We start from the raw sequence: 14958 nt of genomic DNA on the forward strand, positions 1-14958 counted from the left end.
TCATTCCTCCAGGCCCAGGAACACTCTCCAGATAAGGGTAGGTAGAGGCAGGAAGTTCTGCTGGGTTGAGGGTAGCTCCATGTTGCTGAGCTTATTGAGTTAAGCTGCTAGGCCATGGGGAGGTTTCGACCTCTGACCACCCAGCAATGTTTTCCAACAAATCACTATCCCCCTGGCCTTCACCTCACCTAAAACTAACACCACCAGGTGAAGGCAGTGGGTGGAATTGGATGGGGATGGTCCATGTCTGTCACAAGGACGTGGAGACAACCCAGTGCCTGAGGGAGGTCAAAGACCAGGTGAATCAGCTTTCTCTGTTCCCTCTTCTCCCTCCTTTTCTCTCTCATCACATGCATCTTTAAAAAAAAAAAAAATCCTGGTCTCATATTCTCCCCAAAGACAGGACAGCATCCCTTCCTCTGAGCATCCATAATGGCTAGGCAGAGTCCTAACACATCACAAGAGCCACCACACGGTGTAGAGATTTTTTTCTTTACTCCATTGTCTTCCAAGTGCTCCATCATCTTCTTTTTAAATTACCAATGGCTACCATGATTTATTCATAGCTAGCACAGAAAAAAAAATGTGTAGCTGGAGTTTTCTCCAGTCCTGCCTGGCTTGTGGTCAAAACAAATCTCTCTCACCCACTGGTCCTACAGCCGCTCAGACCCAAATAAACACATACAGGCTAATATTATTTAAAACTGTTTGGCCTAATGGCTCAGGCTTCTTGCTAGCTATAGCCTACATCTTAAATTAACCCATTTCTATAAATCTATACCTTGCCACATGGCTTGTGGCTTACTGGTATCTTACATGTTGCTTGTCATGGCGGTGGCTGGCAGTGTCTCCTGACTCAGCCTTCCACTTCCCAGAATTCTCCTCTCTCCTTGTCCCACCTATACTTCCTGCCTGGATACTGGCCAATCAGCACTTTATTTATCAATCAATCATCCACAGCAAAAAAAAAAAAAAAATGTTTCTTTTTTCTCTTTTTGAAAGGTTCCACATATTTTATTACAGAACAAACCAGCTAGCCATTGTGGAACAGATAAAAGCAAACAAGATCCTCAATTTAAACATGACCAAACTCCAGAGGTTAAAATAAAAACTTTCCACCAGCTGGTGGAACTGTTTGGGAAGAATTAGAAGATGCAACCTTGTTGGAGGAGATGTGTTGCTGGTGGATGTCTTTCTGTACGCTGTGAATATATGTTGTTCCTATTGGTTAATAAATAAGCTGATTTGGACTATGGCAAGGCAGCTTAGATGCAGGTGGGAAATCCAAGTACAGAGACAGAAAAGAGAAAGGTGGAGTCTGGAGAAACACCAGACTGCCATCTTAGGAGCAACATGTAATGGGACACAGGTAAAGCCACAGAACATGTGGTGTACATAGATTAATAGTTGTGGGTTATGTTAAACTATAAGAGGTAGCTAGCAAGAGGCCTACCATAGGCCCTACAGCTGATAATTAATATTAAGCTTCTGAATGATTATTTTATAAGTGACTGAGGGACTGCAGGGCCAGAAAGGACCTGAGAAAACTTAGAGCTACAATGTGTCACTGAGGGTGGGTTTTGAGGTTTTAAAAAGCCCACACCATTCCCAATTATCTCTCTCCATCTCATGCTTGTGGATCAAGATATAATCTCTCAGCTACTGCTCCAGCACCATACCTGTCCGTCTGCTCCATGCTCTCTACCATGATGGTCATAGTCTCTGAAACTGTCAGCCCCTGATGAACTCTTTCTCTAACAAGCTGCCTCGGTCATAGTGTCTTATCATTGCAACAGAAAAGTAACTCCTAAGACAGACAATTTGGCTTTTGTTTCTTGCCAGGGATTACTTGATCCTGAAAGTCCCCTTTTAAAAAAAATGAATTCAATGCTTTTATTATTATTATTATTTGACATTGAACAGACAAGGTTAACACATCCAGATAGCCCAGTTAGTTTGGCTCACACTGGTCTCACTGGGGACAAGACCCTAAAAACACATCTCCAAAGATGACTGTGCCTGGTTCTGGACTCAGAGTCTCTCCTTGTTAAACCAGGTAGAGATGCCACTAGGCCTTTGCCCTCCCCACGAGGAGGCAGGAAAGAAGGAGAGAAATAGCACGCTTTGCACCACCTGACAATGTTGTGAGGGGCCCCCAGGACCACTGGCCTCCATAGCACCCTTACAGACAGTTGCTGGTGCAGCTTGTGCACCTTGTCATCCCATTCTGTTTGGTGAGACAGGCCAGCCACAGGGGCTCCCAGGTGGTTCTTCCTATGGAAGACTGGCTCCTTGAACTTGCCACTGTGATCTTCAGACCTGTTGCTGAAGATGGGTTTGTCGCTCTTCCATGGCTTGTCCTTCTTAGTAGACCAACCAGACGTAGCAGCAGAGGCCAGCGTCACTGGCGGGCCCAGAGCCCACATAATCCGAAAGGACCATGCCACTGCTGATGTCATTGCCTTTCATATTGACCACCAGAAAACTCCCTGTATTTGGGGTCCTTCCTCCTGGGACTCTCTGAGTCTGTGAGGACTAAGGTGTGGAGTTTCCCTGGGTTAAGGCCATCTCATGAAATGTGCTTGGCCAAGGTGGGTGGGCATCAGCACTTTGCCCAGCTCATCTACCTCCACTTGGTGCTGGGGCACTCATCTACCACCTGTGGTTTCAGCAGCTACACCCACTGGCTGATGTTGGTTGGCATAAAGGTGGCAGAAAAAAAGGCACATACTGGTCCTGAAAGTCATGTGAGAAGCCGTGGTACGAAGCCATGTCAGGTGTATGGCACATGATGGTAGAAAAGAGAAGATGCTTCCTTTTCAAATAATATTCTATTTATTCTTTCAGAATTTCATTCATGTATACAGTGTATTTTGATCATATCGACTCCTCTAGAATTTTTCTTGAAGATATGAATAAATTAACTAGCATTTTTTGGAAGAAAACAAAATGAAGAGGTGAAGTGTTTTGCTTGAAATCACGCAACTGGTTGATGACAGGACTTCTGGAATCCAGGTCTTCAGGCTTACAATCCAGCACTGTTTGTACATCTATAGACATTAACGGCAATGGTGGGAACAGCAGCAGCCAGTCCTAGATACCCTGACCATCTGATGGGCACTGGGGAAAGACTTGGGCAGCGAGAGACTTGAGGTCCTAGCACCTTGTCCCTTACTGACACATGCCATCCCTATTGTCTAAAACAGTCATGTTTTGTGCCTGGTGACCCAGCCCAGGGTCAGCTCCTCAGGGTGCTTGATCCCAGCTTTGAGCTCCGAGGAGGGAAACAGCACCTTCTCGACAGCTCAGGGAAAAACTAGACCCTCTGCCCCAGAGTCCAAACAAGGGAAAGATCTCCCGAGTGAAGGAGGCAGTGAAGGTATAGATGTGTTCCTGGGTGACAGCATTGGCAAAGGTCACCCAGCCTACCTCGTAGTCAAGAGATATCTGTACCTTCCGGGGTTGCTCCTCTAGCGCCAGCCTTGTTGGGAAGGAGCCCAGAGCGGAGACAAAGCCCCAAGCCAGTCTCACCGCCCATATTCCTTCCTCTGGTCTCAGCCGCAGCTCTCCTTTCCGCCGCACGTCCTCTCTCACCACCCCCACAGTGCAGCTGCCTCCGTGGGCCAAGTCTACACTCACCACCCAAGTGTGTCTCCCTCCTGTAAAGCCACGCTGGGCCAGGACGCAGGTGGCCCGATCGAAACGCTGTGGAGTATCTGGTGAGTTCTGCCATTTGTAGGAGAACCGAGCCCTCTGGTGGTCTTCGGACAGGAGGAGCTTGGGGTGGGAAGTCTGGGGGTCTAGAGCAATATGGGCTGTGGAGTAAAACAAGGGACAAGTATGTCAGCGGATGTGTTATGTCTTACTGGGGTGGCCTAAAGGCTTACTTCCAACCCTGCCTGCTAGTGTTAAGCCGTCTACGTGTACCAGACCATGGGCATCATCAAGGAACTGGTCAGACCTGCAAGACTGTCTGCACCCTAAAGGAATGCCAAGGGAATGCATGTACACGTTAAAGCCAGAAAAGCCAGTCAGAGCGTCCACGGCCCTCGCTTGTTTCCCGCCCTCTAGAAAGCGATACAGCTCATGGTGAGCAGTCAAGCCTCCTGCTGGTGAAAAATGGGCTCCCTAACACACAACCTGCCTCCCACGTGGGCACCCTCACACACTGCCTCCTCATACACAGCACCCCCATACTCTATACCCTTACACGCGGCCTCCCATCTGCACAGCGTCCCCTCAGGTACAACGTCTTTGTGCAGGGGCACACTGATAGTGACAGCCACCCTTACACACAACCTCCTTCATATACAACCAGCCTCACACTGACCTTACTCACATCTGTGTGCACATCCAGTCTCCTCTCACACACAGCCTCCTTGAGATAGGACCTCCCTTCACAGAGACCATCACACACAGCCGCTCTCACAGGCCTACATTCAGCCTCACATACGGCCTTCTCACACACAGGCAGCCTCACATATAGCCACCTTCACACAGCCTCCTTACACTTATTCTCTCTCCCATACTACTTCCTTCACACACACACAGGCAGCCTCCCGCAGCTTCTATACACAGGTCCCTTCACACATTACACACTTCACAGATGCCACCCTCACACTCGGCTTCCCTTTCCACCTTCCTCACCCATGGATGCTCTCACAGACAGCCCTCCTGATAGGTTCCTATATAGTCACCCTCCTACATAGCCTCTCTCGTACACAGCCTTCCTCACACAGGACCTTGCACACAGTTCCCTCCACACAACCTCTTCACACAAGGCACTTTCACACATGGGTACCTTATACCTAGCCACGTGACGGCTTCTTCACACACTGACACTCATGCACAGCTACCATTACAACTAGCCTCCCTCATACACAATTTTCTACACACACACACACACACACACACACACACACACTGCTCCCTTACACAAGCACCCCTCACACACAGCCTCTCTCACATACAGTTTCCCTCACACACAGCATTCCTTCATACAAGCCTCTCTCATATACAGTATCCCTTTAAATAAGCACCCCTCATATCCAGTGGGCATCATGCACAGTCACTCTCTCATATACAAACTCCTTTACCCAGCCTCCTCCACACATGTCCACCTTCATACACAGCAACTCTCATACACAGCCTCCTCAGATAGCCTTCCCTACCAAATAGCTTGCTCATACACAGCCTCTTCATCACATCCTTTCACATACAGCCCCCTTCAGACATGGCTACCTTCACACACAACTACCTCATAGACAGACTCTCTCATGCACAGTCTCCTCATTCATAAGTGCTCCCCCACACAATCACTTTTACACACAGCCTGCCTTTATATACAGCCTCTTCTCATATATACCATCCTCACATCTTCCTCAAGCATAGCACGTCCCCCACACAGCCGCCTCTCACATGTCTGCCTTCATGCTCAGCACCCCCCACACCCCCTTCCTCACACAGTCTCCATGCATAGCCTCTCCTTCAACCTTTTTCTCTGAAGTGGACATTTCCCTCCTTTGGATTCCAACCTAGAGTTTCTTCCCTGCTTTGGTTGAGGATCCAGGCTCATCTGTGCAGCCTTCCCCCCTCTTCACCTTGGGGTTATGCACTCTCCTTCAATCCTTCTGACTACCACTTTCTAGACCCCCCAATTCTCCCTATACGTTAAGTTTGATATTTCTAAAGTGAAGGAAGTTGGGCATGGTGGTGCATACTTTTAATCCCAGCACTCAGGAGGCAGAGACAGATGGAGCTCTGTGAGTTCGAGGACAGCCTGGTCTTTATAGTGAGTGTCAGGACAGCCAAAGCTACATAGTGAGACCCTATTCAGAAAACACAAGCAAAAAAAATTCTAAATGGAGAAAACCATACGTGCAGATGTACCCACGGGTGAGGGAGCCCTCCCACAGCTCTCCCGGGTCCTTGGCTGGCTGATGGGGAACTAACAGTATTGAAGGGTTCTTTCTGTTCATTCCTGTCTCCCTTGTGAGCTGCTGTTTCTATAATTTAAACACTAACATCTGAGAGGGAGTAGAGGTTTCTGACGGTTCTGAGAAAGTGACTCTAAACCCAGACCAAAGTTCCCCTCACCCAGAAGGGGGCATCTATAACAGACCATATTTGTTTTGTTAGTCTGATCATTCTGCCCACTGTACATGTGCAGATCTGGAGACCAGATTTATCAGAATATGTATGTGTCTGCCCTCACTTCATGGCTCTCCTAAGGGCCTTATACAGTCATACCCCAGTATCTGTGAGGTATTTTTTCCAGGACCCCCTTGCGTACTAAGCTTCCCAAAAGCTCAAGTACATCATGTAGAATGGAGTATTATTTACATGTAAACTACACATACCCTCCCAATACTTCAAATCATCTCTAGGTTGCTTACGTTACATTATACAATGCACATGCTATGGGAATAGTTATTATACTACATTATTTAAGAAATAATGAAAAGGGGGAAATCTCACCATATTCAATACAAAGCAGTGTTTTTCTATCTGGGGTTGAATGTGGAACCTATGGATATGGGTGTGTATGTATGTTTATAGTCACATGTGTGTGTGTGATGTGTGTGAACGTCTATATAAATATTTCAATGCACAGCGCAGGACCCAGAAGCCTCTCTATTCTCCCCATCCTAATGTGGGCTGCTTACCTGGCTCGTAGTCCAACTCAAAGCAGAGTTTTCCTGTAAGAGAAAATAATTTCATTAATCTCAAAACCACAGCACACTCAGTGATAAGGAAATGGAGACTCAGAAGAGGGAAGGAACAGAGAGAAGAATGGAAGTAGGAGTCCTCTTGACCAGTGCTTCTAAACATGTGCTTGCACCCAATCCTCTCATTTCAAATCTAGACACTCTGGGACAAGGCTGCAGATATGACACATTCTCGCAAACTCCCAGGGGTTGCTGATGCTCCTGGCCTGGAGCCCCGGAGAAGCCTGCTACTCTACCCGAGAGCAGACAGGCACTGTGCCTGCCATGCCTACCTCTCTGTCTTCACACACATCTACTTAAGGAAAAGATCAGTGGGTTTACTTTGTTTTCTTCTACTAGGAAATAATGTTTGGGCCGGCCAAAAGTCAGCCTTTGATTAGAGTAAAATTTCCTCTACTGTCTCGTCCATGGGAGTGCTTGCAGGAAGCAGGCTTTCAGGAATGTGATGTCCTCCAAGGGGCATGATTTTGTGGGTGTGACATTTAGAAATAGGTGGCATTGTTCATGATGTCACAGTTCATGGGGAGCAGAAAGCCACAACTTACATTTCTAACTTTCCTGGCTGGCTGCCATTACGACTCCTTCTGGGAAGGGAGTGGGGCTCAGTTCCTATAAGGGTGGCCCTGTTAGTCAACTAGACCAATAAAAAGAAGTGAGGGAAAAGGCTGGGGATGTGGGCCAGTGGTAGAGCACTTGCCTACCATACACAGGCCCTGGGTTCAACTTTGAGTAGTGAAAAAATAAAAAACAGCAGAAGGAAAGCAAAAGAGGAGGGGAGAGTCACCTTCTGCAGTTAGGCAGACACTGCCACTAATTAACACTAACTAAACATCAAAACACAATGCATTACACATGCTGCTGAGAACGTTCGTTGATGGAGAGTGATGGATGTTGTTAATCATTATCTTTTCTACTACTTCACATCAGCTGGTCAGATTTGTTTAACAGGTTGATCCCCGCCCCCATGCCCCAAATCTTCACTTTTATTGTTTCTCCTCACTGTGACATCATCCTGAGAGTTAGATTTTTATCGGACTTGGCAAATAAGAAAGTTAAGGTACTGAAGGACATAAGCCATGCTAAAATACATAGTCATTTGGCAGCGGAGTCAGGAGGCCATTCCCAAGCCCAGGCTGTGTGCACAGCAGCATGCTGTGGAGGCCTGGGGTCTCCTCACCCAGAAATGTCTTCATCTCCTGCTGCAGAGGGATGGCCTGTTGGGGGAAGTCCCGGATCCTCTGGCCCAGCTCTGGAGATATAGCCTCAGGTTTCCGACACTTTCTAGTTTCACATCTAGGGGCACGGAAATGACAGAGTCTGGGAATAATTCTTTTTTTTAAAAAAATTACTTAATTGTATGTGTCTTGGTGTTTTACCTGCATGCATGTATGTGCATCACATGCATACAGTGTCTGTAGAGACCAGAGGGCATAGGATCCACTGGACCTAGAGATGGGTGTGGGTTCTGGGAACTGAGCAACATGTGCTCTTCACCACTGAGCCCTCTCTCTAGCCCCTAGAATTATTCTTTTCTAGTGATGTCTCCAGGCTGCCATCTTCTTCTAACAAGGTCTGGATCAGCAACCCCCCATCCTCTCAGATGGACCCCACAGCTACACAGTGGGTAGATCTACAGCAGCACACAAGAACACATTAGGGCATGTGCAGATTTACACACGACTGTGTGCCCTTCTTGTGAGAGTGTGGCAATAACTAGGTGGGTGGAGCATGGGTGGCTATCTATGTGAAAAAAAGAAATAGGCGTTGTATCACTAACCTTATTAGAGTGCTTCTGATATCCTGAGAAAGAGGGACAGAGGGAGGAAGGGAAAGAGAGGGGGAGGGAGGGAAGGAGAGAGAGAGAGAGAGAGAGAGAGAGAGAGAGAGAGAGAGAGAGATTGATTGATTGATTGATTGATTGATTGATTTAGTTTCTGGATTTTCTCTTCTACTTTTGTCGTATCCACAAAAACCCCAACATGCCATATTCCTAACTTTGGACAGATGGGGACCAGAAACCAGCACCCGACTTTGCTTCATAGACAGAGTTGGTGGTATGACCAATTTCTAGTTATAAGCACAAGTAAGCAAGTCCTGCACCAAGGTCTCCTATTTCCCAGTATCCAAAGCATCCTCCTAAATCATGCTGCTGGAACCTCAATGACTCTCCTCCTGTTCAAGGATGTAATACAGTTTAGGAAGAACTTCCTGGCCAGTGGAGAGACACTCAAGTTCTGGAAAAAATATGCTTTGGAAACAGCACCTGGCAGTTGTGTGCACAGTGCTTGGTAGTTTCCAAGAGCAACTTCTACCTCATTTTACGTTTGGAGCCTTATTTCTACCCATCTTATAGATGGCAGGAAAGAAGACCAAGGCCAGAGAGCACCATGACCAGGGAATTCTTGAGGAAGCACAGATTAGAATCAGCCCCCTGAGTTCCACATCCCATCTGGGATGCAGAGGCATGTATGTAGGAAATACCAATCAGGCAGTGATCCCAGAGACTTCAGGGGTGAGGGCAGGCTAGGTCTCACCATCAGGAGCCCCCTCGCTGGCCGACTGTTCTTCTCCTCCAGCTCCTCGATCAGGGCACTGAACCGGCAGATCTCCCCCGTGGCCAGGGAATCAAACTCTTCCTGTTGCTTCAGGATGTCCCCATCTAACCTCTCCAGCTGTGCTAAAAGGACACTCTGTTGTTCCTCTAGGAACTGGCTCAGATGTGCAAACTGGGAAATCACCTGTTGTCTCTTGGTGGCCACCTGAGTCTGAGAAGGAAAGATGAGAGCCAAGAAGGATGGTTTTCTCTTCCCACATCAGAATCTTCTCCTCCTCCCCACCCCCAGTCCTCCTCTCCCCACAGCAGCATCTCACCTCCTCCTCCTTTTCCTTTTCCTTGCACATCCCACTTCCCTCTTGATCCATACCCACACCTCCCAAGGTTTGGTGGCAAAATGAGAGTCCCCCTCCCACCTGTTCCTCGACCCCCATATGGATGCGGAGCTGCAGCTGGAGTTCTTTCTGCCTGCCACCCCATTTCTCATGAGGCCCAGAATTGCCTCATTGTCATTACTGTGGCTTCTAAAAGGGGCTCAGAGACACCAGAGATGCCTGGCCTCTTGCCCCGCAGGAAGCACACATTGTGTACACACCACTACGCTGTTAGAGGCAGGATTACACTAATTCCTGCAGTGATTCAATAAGGAAATGAATCTTAATCTCCATTTCACAGGTGAGTAAGCTAAAGTTAGACAGTTGCTCAAGATGGAAGAGTTAACATCAGAGTCAGGATTCAAACTCAAAGCACCTTCAAATGTCTGTCTGCCCTGTGGCCTCAGACTCTGGAGGAAAGGGCTGGGCCTGGGGAGGCAGAGACCTACCAGGAGCACCTGTATTCTTTTGTTTTCTCTTGATTGGATTTCTTGAATCTCCTCTCTCTCTTTCCTTAGACACATAAGACACTTCTGTATTTGTTCCTGGGGAGAAGGAGTATAAAATACTAAGATAAAGTAACTACAAAGGGACCTCCAATCTGTAGAAGTGAAATGCCCTGGAGATGGGTGTGAACCTCAGCACCTTGAAAGACTCAGGGTCTTCTTCCTTATTCTGATTTTGAGACTGGATTTCTTGTAGCCCAGACTTACCTCAAACTAAGGATCCTCCTGCCTCGGGTTTCCAAACATTAGGCTCATAGGTCAGCACCACCAAGCCTGGCCTTGAGTCTTGGTCCTCTTGCTTTGTGCTCCAGAGATTTTGACCAGGGCTTACCCTCTTCTCATGAACCCTCCTTCAGGTTAAACAACTACCTTGTTTTGCACGTGGCAAGTATTACCTACGATCTGAGGATCTGAACTCTATGTGTTCTTTGCTGAAACTGAAATTATGTCACCCAAAGGAAATACATGCAAATAACATCTTCCTTATTTACTAGAACCAATAATCTAGAAATGATATGATATGAGAAGAAATTTGGATACAAAAATAATTGAAGCACTATTTTATAAATTGTTCTAGAACAGAATTAGGAACAAGCAAACACATAAATATCCATGTGTGTGTTTAAAAATACCCACAGAAAAGCTGGGGATGTAGCTCAGTCATTAGAGTGCTTGCTTAGCATGCAAACCCTGGGTTCAATTCCCAACACTGCATAAAACATGTGTGGTGGCACATGCCTATAATCCCAGGGTTCAGGGCATAAAGGCAGGAGAAATTCAAGGCTATATAGTTAGTCTGAGGCAAGCCTACATTAAGACCTGGCAGAGAGAGAGAGAGAACAGAGAAATCACACTATCAAAAGATCATTAACAAATTGCTACATCATATATCTAAACACCTGTTTGTAACAAAATATGTGGGAGCCCACAAAAGTTTCCTAGTGAGAGCTGAGCTTGCTTTACACAGCAGGGCCGCATTAGGGGATGGCTTGACCACATGCATGGTCAGTAGGTGTCTGGAATGGTCTGCTCTTGTCTGTGCTGGGGGGAGGTCTTTTGCTCCACCCCTTGACATTCCTTTAAACGCCCTTTAGCAGAGACAGAAGGGGCTGGTGGGTTTTGACCCAGGTCCTCCTGAGGCTACCCTATGTTTCTGTCTCTCTCCTCTATATTCCTATCTAAATATTTCTCACTTCTCCCTCAAGAGTATCCTGGGAGGAAAAGTGGGAGCTGGTCTCCCACCAAAATACAGTATAAAAGCAACTAAAACCAGCAATACACTCATTTAATGAAAAATAAAAATATGTGCCACATATATTCACCCATCTAGCTTATTCACAACAGGAACATTCAGTTACATGCTTCAAATACACCACACTCTGACCACTCCTCCATACACAGGTCATTCACTCTTGTAAATATACAAACAAGCATGATCATTCCTTAAAATACAAACCTCAAACACACTTAGCTGATACAGGACACACACACACACACACACACACACACACACACACACACACGATGGTTCATTTGTTCAGAAAGGATTTACTGAGCTCCCACCATCTATGGTCCACAAGGAAACAACATAGAACTCAATCATAAACCTGTGCTTAAGTCTACTGCCTGTGTGATCAAATAAGTAAGGAAAAAGAATTTGAAGTCAGGACAACCCCTTCCACCCCAGAATCCACAACGCCTTTCTGCTTCCCTTGGTCCAATCCAGCTCCCACATGGGTCTCCCAGAACCCTTTCCTACCCTGCAGGGATCTTCTCCTACCCTGTAGGGACCTGCTGCATCCTCCAGGAAGCGCACAATGTGAGTCCTATGCTGTCCAGCCTCACGGCACACCACACACAACTGTGCCTCATCCTCCTCGCAGAAGAAGTAGACTTTCTCCCCGTGTTCGGGACAGGCATCCTCCATCTCCGGACCTCGACTGGATGCCAGCTGAAGGCGTTCGATGTTCTCTACCACACTGGCTAGCTGCCAGTTGGGCCGAAAGCTCCCAGGGCGGAAAGGCTCTTTGCAGAGTGGGCAGCTGAGGGACTCCTCCGGTTCTGGGCCCGGGATCTCACAGTAGCGAGTGAGGCAGCCACGACAGAAGTTGTGGCCACAGTCAATGGTGATCGGCTCCCTTAGGGTGCCTTGGCAGATGGGGCAGTTGACCTCATCTGCGAGGCTAGTCACAGACGGAGCTGAGGCCATGTCAATCCTACTGGTCCTTCTGCTTCCCGGAAGTCACCATCTCTGTGTGGTGGGAAGAATACACTCCACACGCAAACCGTGCCTGGGCACAGACATAGTCACACACACTTGGACAAGGGACCCATTTGCATCTCTGGCACTAGTGGCCCCTTGTCTTGCTCTCCCAGGAGCAGACCACTCCTGCCAACAGCAGAGATGAGGAAATAGCAGAAGAGGAAGGCCCAGGAGTTCATAGCATCATCCAGAGATTGCTGAAGTTACTTTCTGGACCAGTTCCCACGGCCTGGGGCTCACCGTCCCTTCCTGCCCGCCTGAAGCTGCTCACAGAAAGATGAGAATGTTTAGTCTCTCAGCAGTCCACTGTTAAAAGAGACCTTTCTTTGGGGGCAGGGAGGAGCCTAACTCACAGAGGGCTGTTGCCACCTCAGCTCTGCAACACAGCCACCTGCCTCCAGGGAGATTGGAGGTATCAGCCAGCACAGGCCTGACAGCCAGTGAACAGGGGTGTGTGGGGACTCAGATAAGGCTCTTGAGCTGGTATATGCACAACACAAGCAACCGTGGTGATGCCTCCATAGGCCTATGACAGGCCTCTAAAGAGGGCTGGAAAAAATTGCATGGGGGAGGAAACATAAATAGAGTCACAGCCAGCACCTTTTACCATGACTACACATCTAGTGATAGAAGCACTTTAAATAATTATTTATTTCACCTCTGCTCTATCACATCCTGCTGCTTGTATCTCCATTTTGCAAGTTCCACCAGGTCACCTCACCTCATCCGAGGTGAACAAATAACTGTGACTGTGATCCATCTGCAAGCCAAAGCTATGAGTCTTCCGAGTAATGCAGTCTACCAGAAACACAAAGTACAACCAGGCAGGGCGGTACATGCCTGTGATCGCAGCACTTGGGAGAGAGAGAGAGGGTAAAATCAGGAGTTCAAGACCCACCTCCACTTGCATAGTACCTTGGAGGCTAGCCTGAGCTACATGAAATGTGCCTTGAGAAAAAGAAAAATAATTCAGTGAAAGCCACATATTGCACACATGCAATATAAAATTGTCTAGTTGCCAATATGAGCTGAGCCACAATGGGACAGAACTGTAAAGGGTTGTTATTGGGACAACTGGATATTCTGAATATTGACATTACTCACTAATAGACTGCTAATTTTTTTCTTTAAATTATCTGGTTATTATTAATGTGTGTGTGTAGTGGGGTGTATATGTGGGGGTGCTGAAATCCCAGCATGAGCATATCCGTGCTAATATTCCTCCACAGTATCAATAAGTTTGAATGTTCTCATAGTAAAAGTTGAGAAGATGTAAAAAAAAAAAAAATGAAAAGAAAGATAAAATAAATATTAACATTATATTTAAGTTATTTCAATGTTTCCAAAATATTATCTGAACACATAGTCAACATAAAATACTAGCAATATTTCACATTTCCCTGTATTTATGTGAAGTCTTTTATATATACAGCACACCACAGCCAGAGCTGACCACACACCACTGCTCAACCAGAATTAGACAGCTGTTCTCGGGGTGTACTGCTGAGGGAGTAGGCCGGGCAGCAGGGGGCTGTGGAGCATGCAAAGCAGGTAAAATGCCAAGAGTAGGAGGCCTGGCTTTGTCCACAGGGACCCTGGCAGCCTGAGCCTGGCCTCGGTGATGGGAAAAGCATAGGGCTGGAATCCAAACACTCCAACTGTCCCAGCCTTGTGGCTGTGAAACTGTGACCTCTAGAAATCCTCTTTACCTTTCAGTTTGTATCTCCTTCTTCACACTTGTCCCAATGGATGGTTATTGAATTGGATGTAGTTCTGGAGTAATTGCTCAGGGGCTGAATGTAGATTGCTGGAGCTGGAAAGATGGCTCAGGGGTTAAGAATTTGCTGCTCTTGCAGAGGACTCGGGCTGGGTTCTCAGCATCCACACGGAGGCTCACAACCATGTGTAACTCCAGTTCCAGGGGATCCGACGCCCTCTTGTGGCCCTTTAGGCCCTGCACACAGCAGTGCAGATGGCATAAGGGCAGACTAAACAGTCATACACATAAGAATTAAAAATTAAAAAGTTAATGAAAATGAAAAAAGATTAAAATTGAAGGGCTCGAAAGGTGGCTTAGCCATTGAGAGTAGTAGCTGCACTTTCAAGCAGTAGGATGTGAATAACTCACAACTATCTTCAACCTGAACTTTCAGGGGATCCATCTGAAAGAAACTGCACATGTGGCACACATACACCCCAACACCCCAACACACACACACACACACACTACACTTTTTTCTTAAAAAACAAACAACAACAACAAAAACCTAAAACTGAAATCCACTATCACCCAGGTCCTAGGTGGTGCTCAGCATGGACGTTAGGAAAGATCGCTCCAGCAGGAGACGCAGTCCAGGAAAGTACGGGCCAAGGAGAGGAACGTGCATGTGGGCCTGCAATTCTAAGTTAGTCTCAACACCACAGGCTGGACTTTGGTGCTACCACAGACCTCCTAGCCTGAAATTTATGGCTTTCACCTGCTCAGCGTGACAGGAAGCGGTTCCTCCCCAACGGTCCCACCCTTCTGTGGCCA

At 47.2% G+C, this 14958-nt stretch overlaps 1 protein-coding gene across 5 annotated transcripts; it reads right to left on the reverse strand.

The window, feature by feature from the left end:
* Nucleotides 1-1923: 1923 nt before the first annotated feature.
* Nucleotides 1924-14279, reverse strand: Trim10 (tripartite motif containing 10). Of its 5 annotated transcripts, none has more exons than XM_036176352.1 (9): nucleotides 13324-13665; nucleotides 13084-13185; nucleotides 11943-12974; nucleotides 10106-10201; nucleotides 9263-9493; nucleotides 8506-8528; nucleotides 7906-8021; nucleotides 6666-6698; nucleotides 1924-3815 (listed from the first exon to the last, which is right to left on the reverse strand). In XM_036176352.1, exons 3-9 carry the CDS (start codon nucleotides 12369-12371, stop codon nucleotides 3247-3249), a joined length of 1497 nt encoding a protein of 498 aa, XP_036032245.1. In that variant the 5' UTR covers nucleotides 12372-12974; nucleotides 13084-13185; nucleotides 13324-13665; the 3' UTR covers nucleotides 1924-3246. The 5 variants fall into 5 exon arrangements, with proteins under 5 accessions (XP_036032245.1, XP_036032246.1, XP_036032247.1 ...); XM_036176353.1 differs by having other exon boundaries at nucleotides 11943-12688; nucleotides 12779-12974; nucleotides 13084-13665; XM_036176354.1 differs by lacking the exons at nucleotides 13084-13185; nucleotides 13324-13665 and adding an exon at nucleotides 14135-14279 and having other exon boundaries at nucleotides 11943-12688.
* Between the last annotated feature and the right edge of the window lie 679 nt (nucleotides 14280-14958).

This window comes from Onychomys torridus, unplaced genomic scaffold (assembly GCF_903995425.1).
Source record: "Onychomys torridus unplaced genomic scaffold, mOncTor1.1, whole genome shotgun sequence".
In the NCBI taxonomy this organism is placed as follows: domain Eukaryota; kingdom Metazoa; phylum Chordata; class Mammalia; order Rodentia; family Cricetidae; genus Onychomys; species Onychomys torridus.

Excerpts from the sequence above, each read along its gene's own strand:
- Trim10 (XM_036176354.1), bottom strand. The coding sequence starts at position 12,371 with ATGGCCTCAGCTCCGTCTGTGACTAGCCTCGCAGATGAGGTCAACTGC. Across the intron at positions 9,494-10,105 it reads AAAGAATACAGGTGCTCCTG|ACTCAGGTGGCCACCAAGAG; the intron begins GTAGGTCTCTGC and ends TTTCCTTCTCAG. Across the intron at positions 6,699-7,905 it reads GGAGATGAAGACATTTCTGG|GAAAACTCTGCTTTGAGTTG; the intron begins GTGAGGAGACCC and ends TTTCTCTTACAG.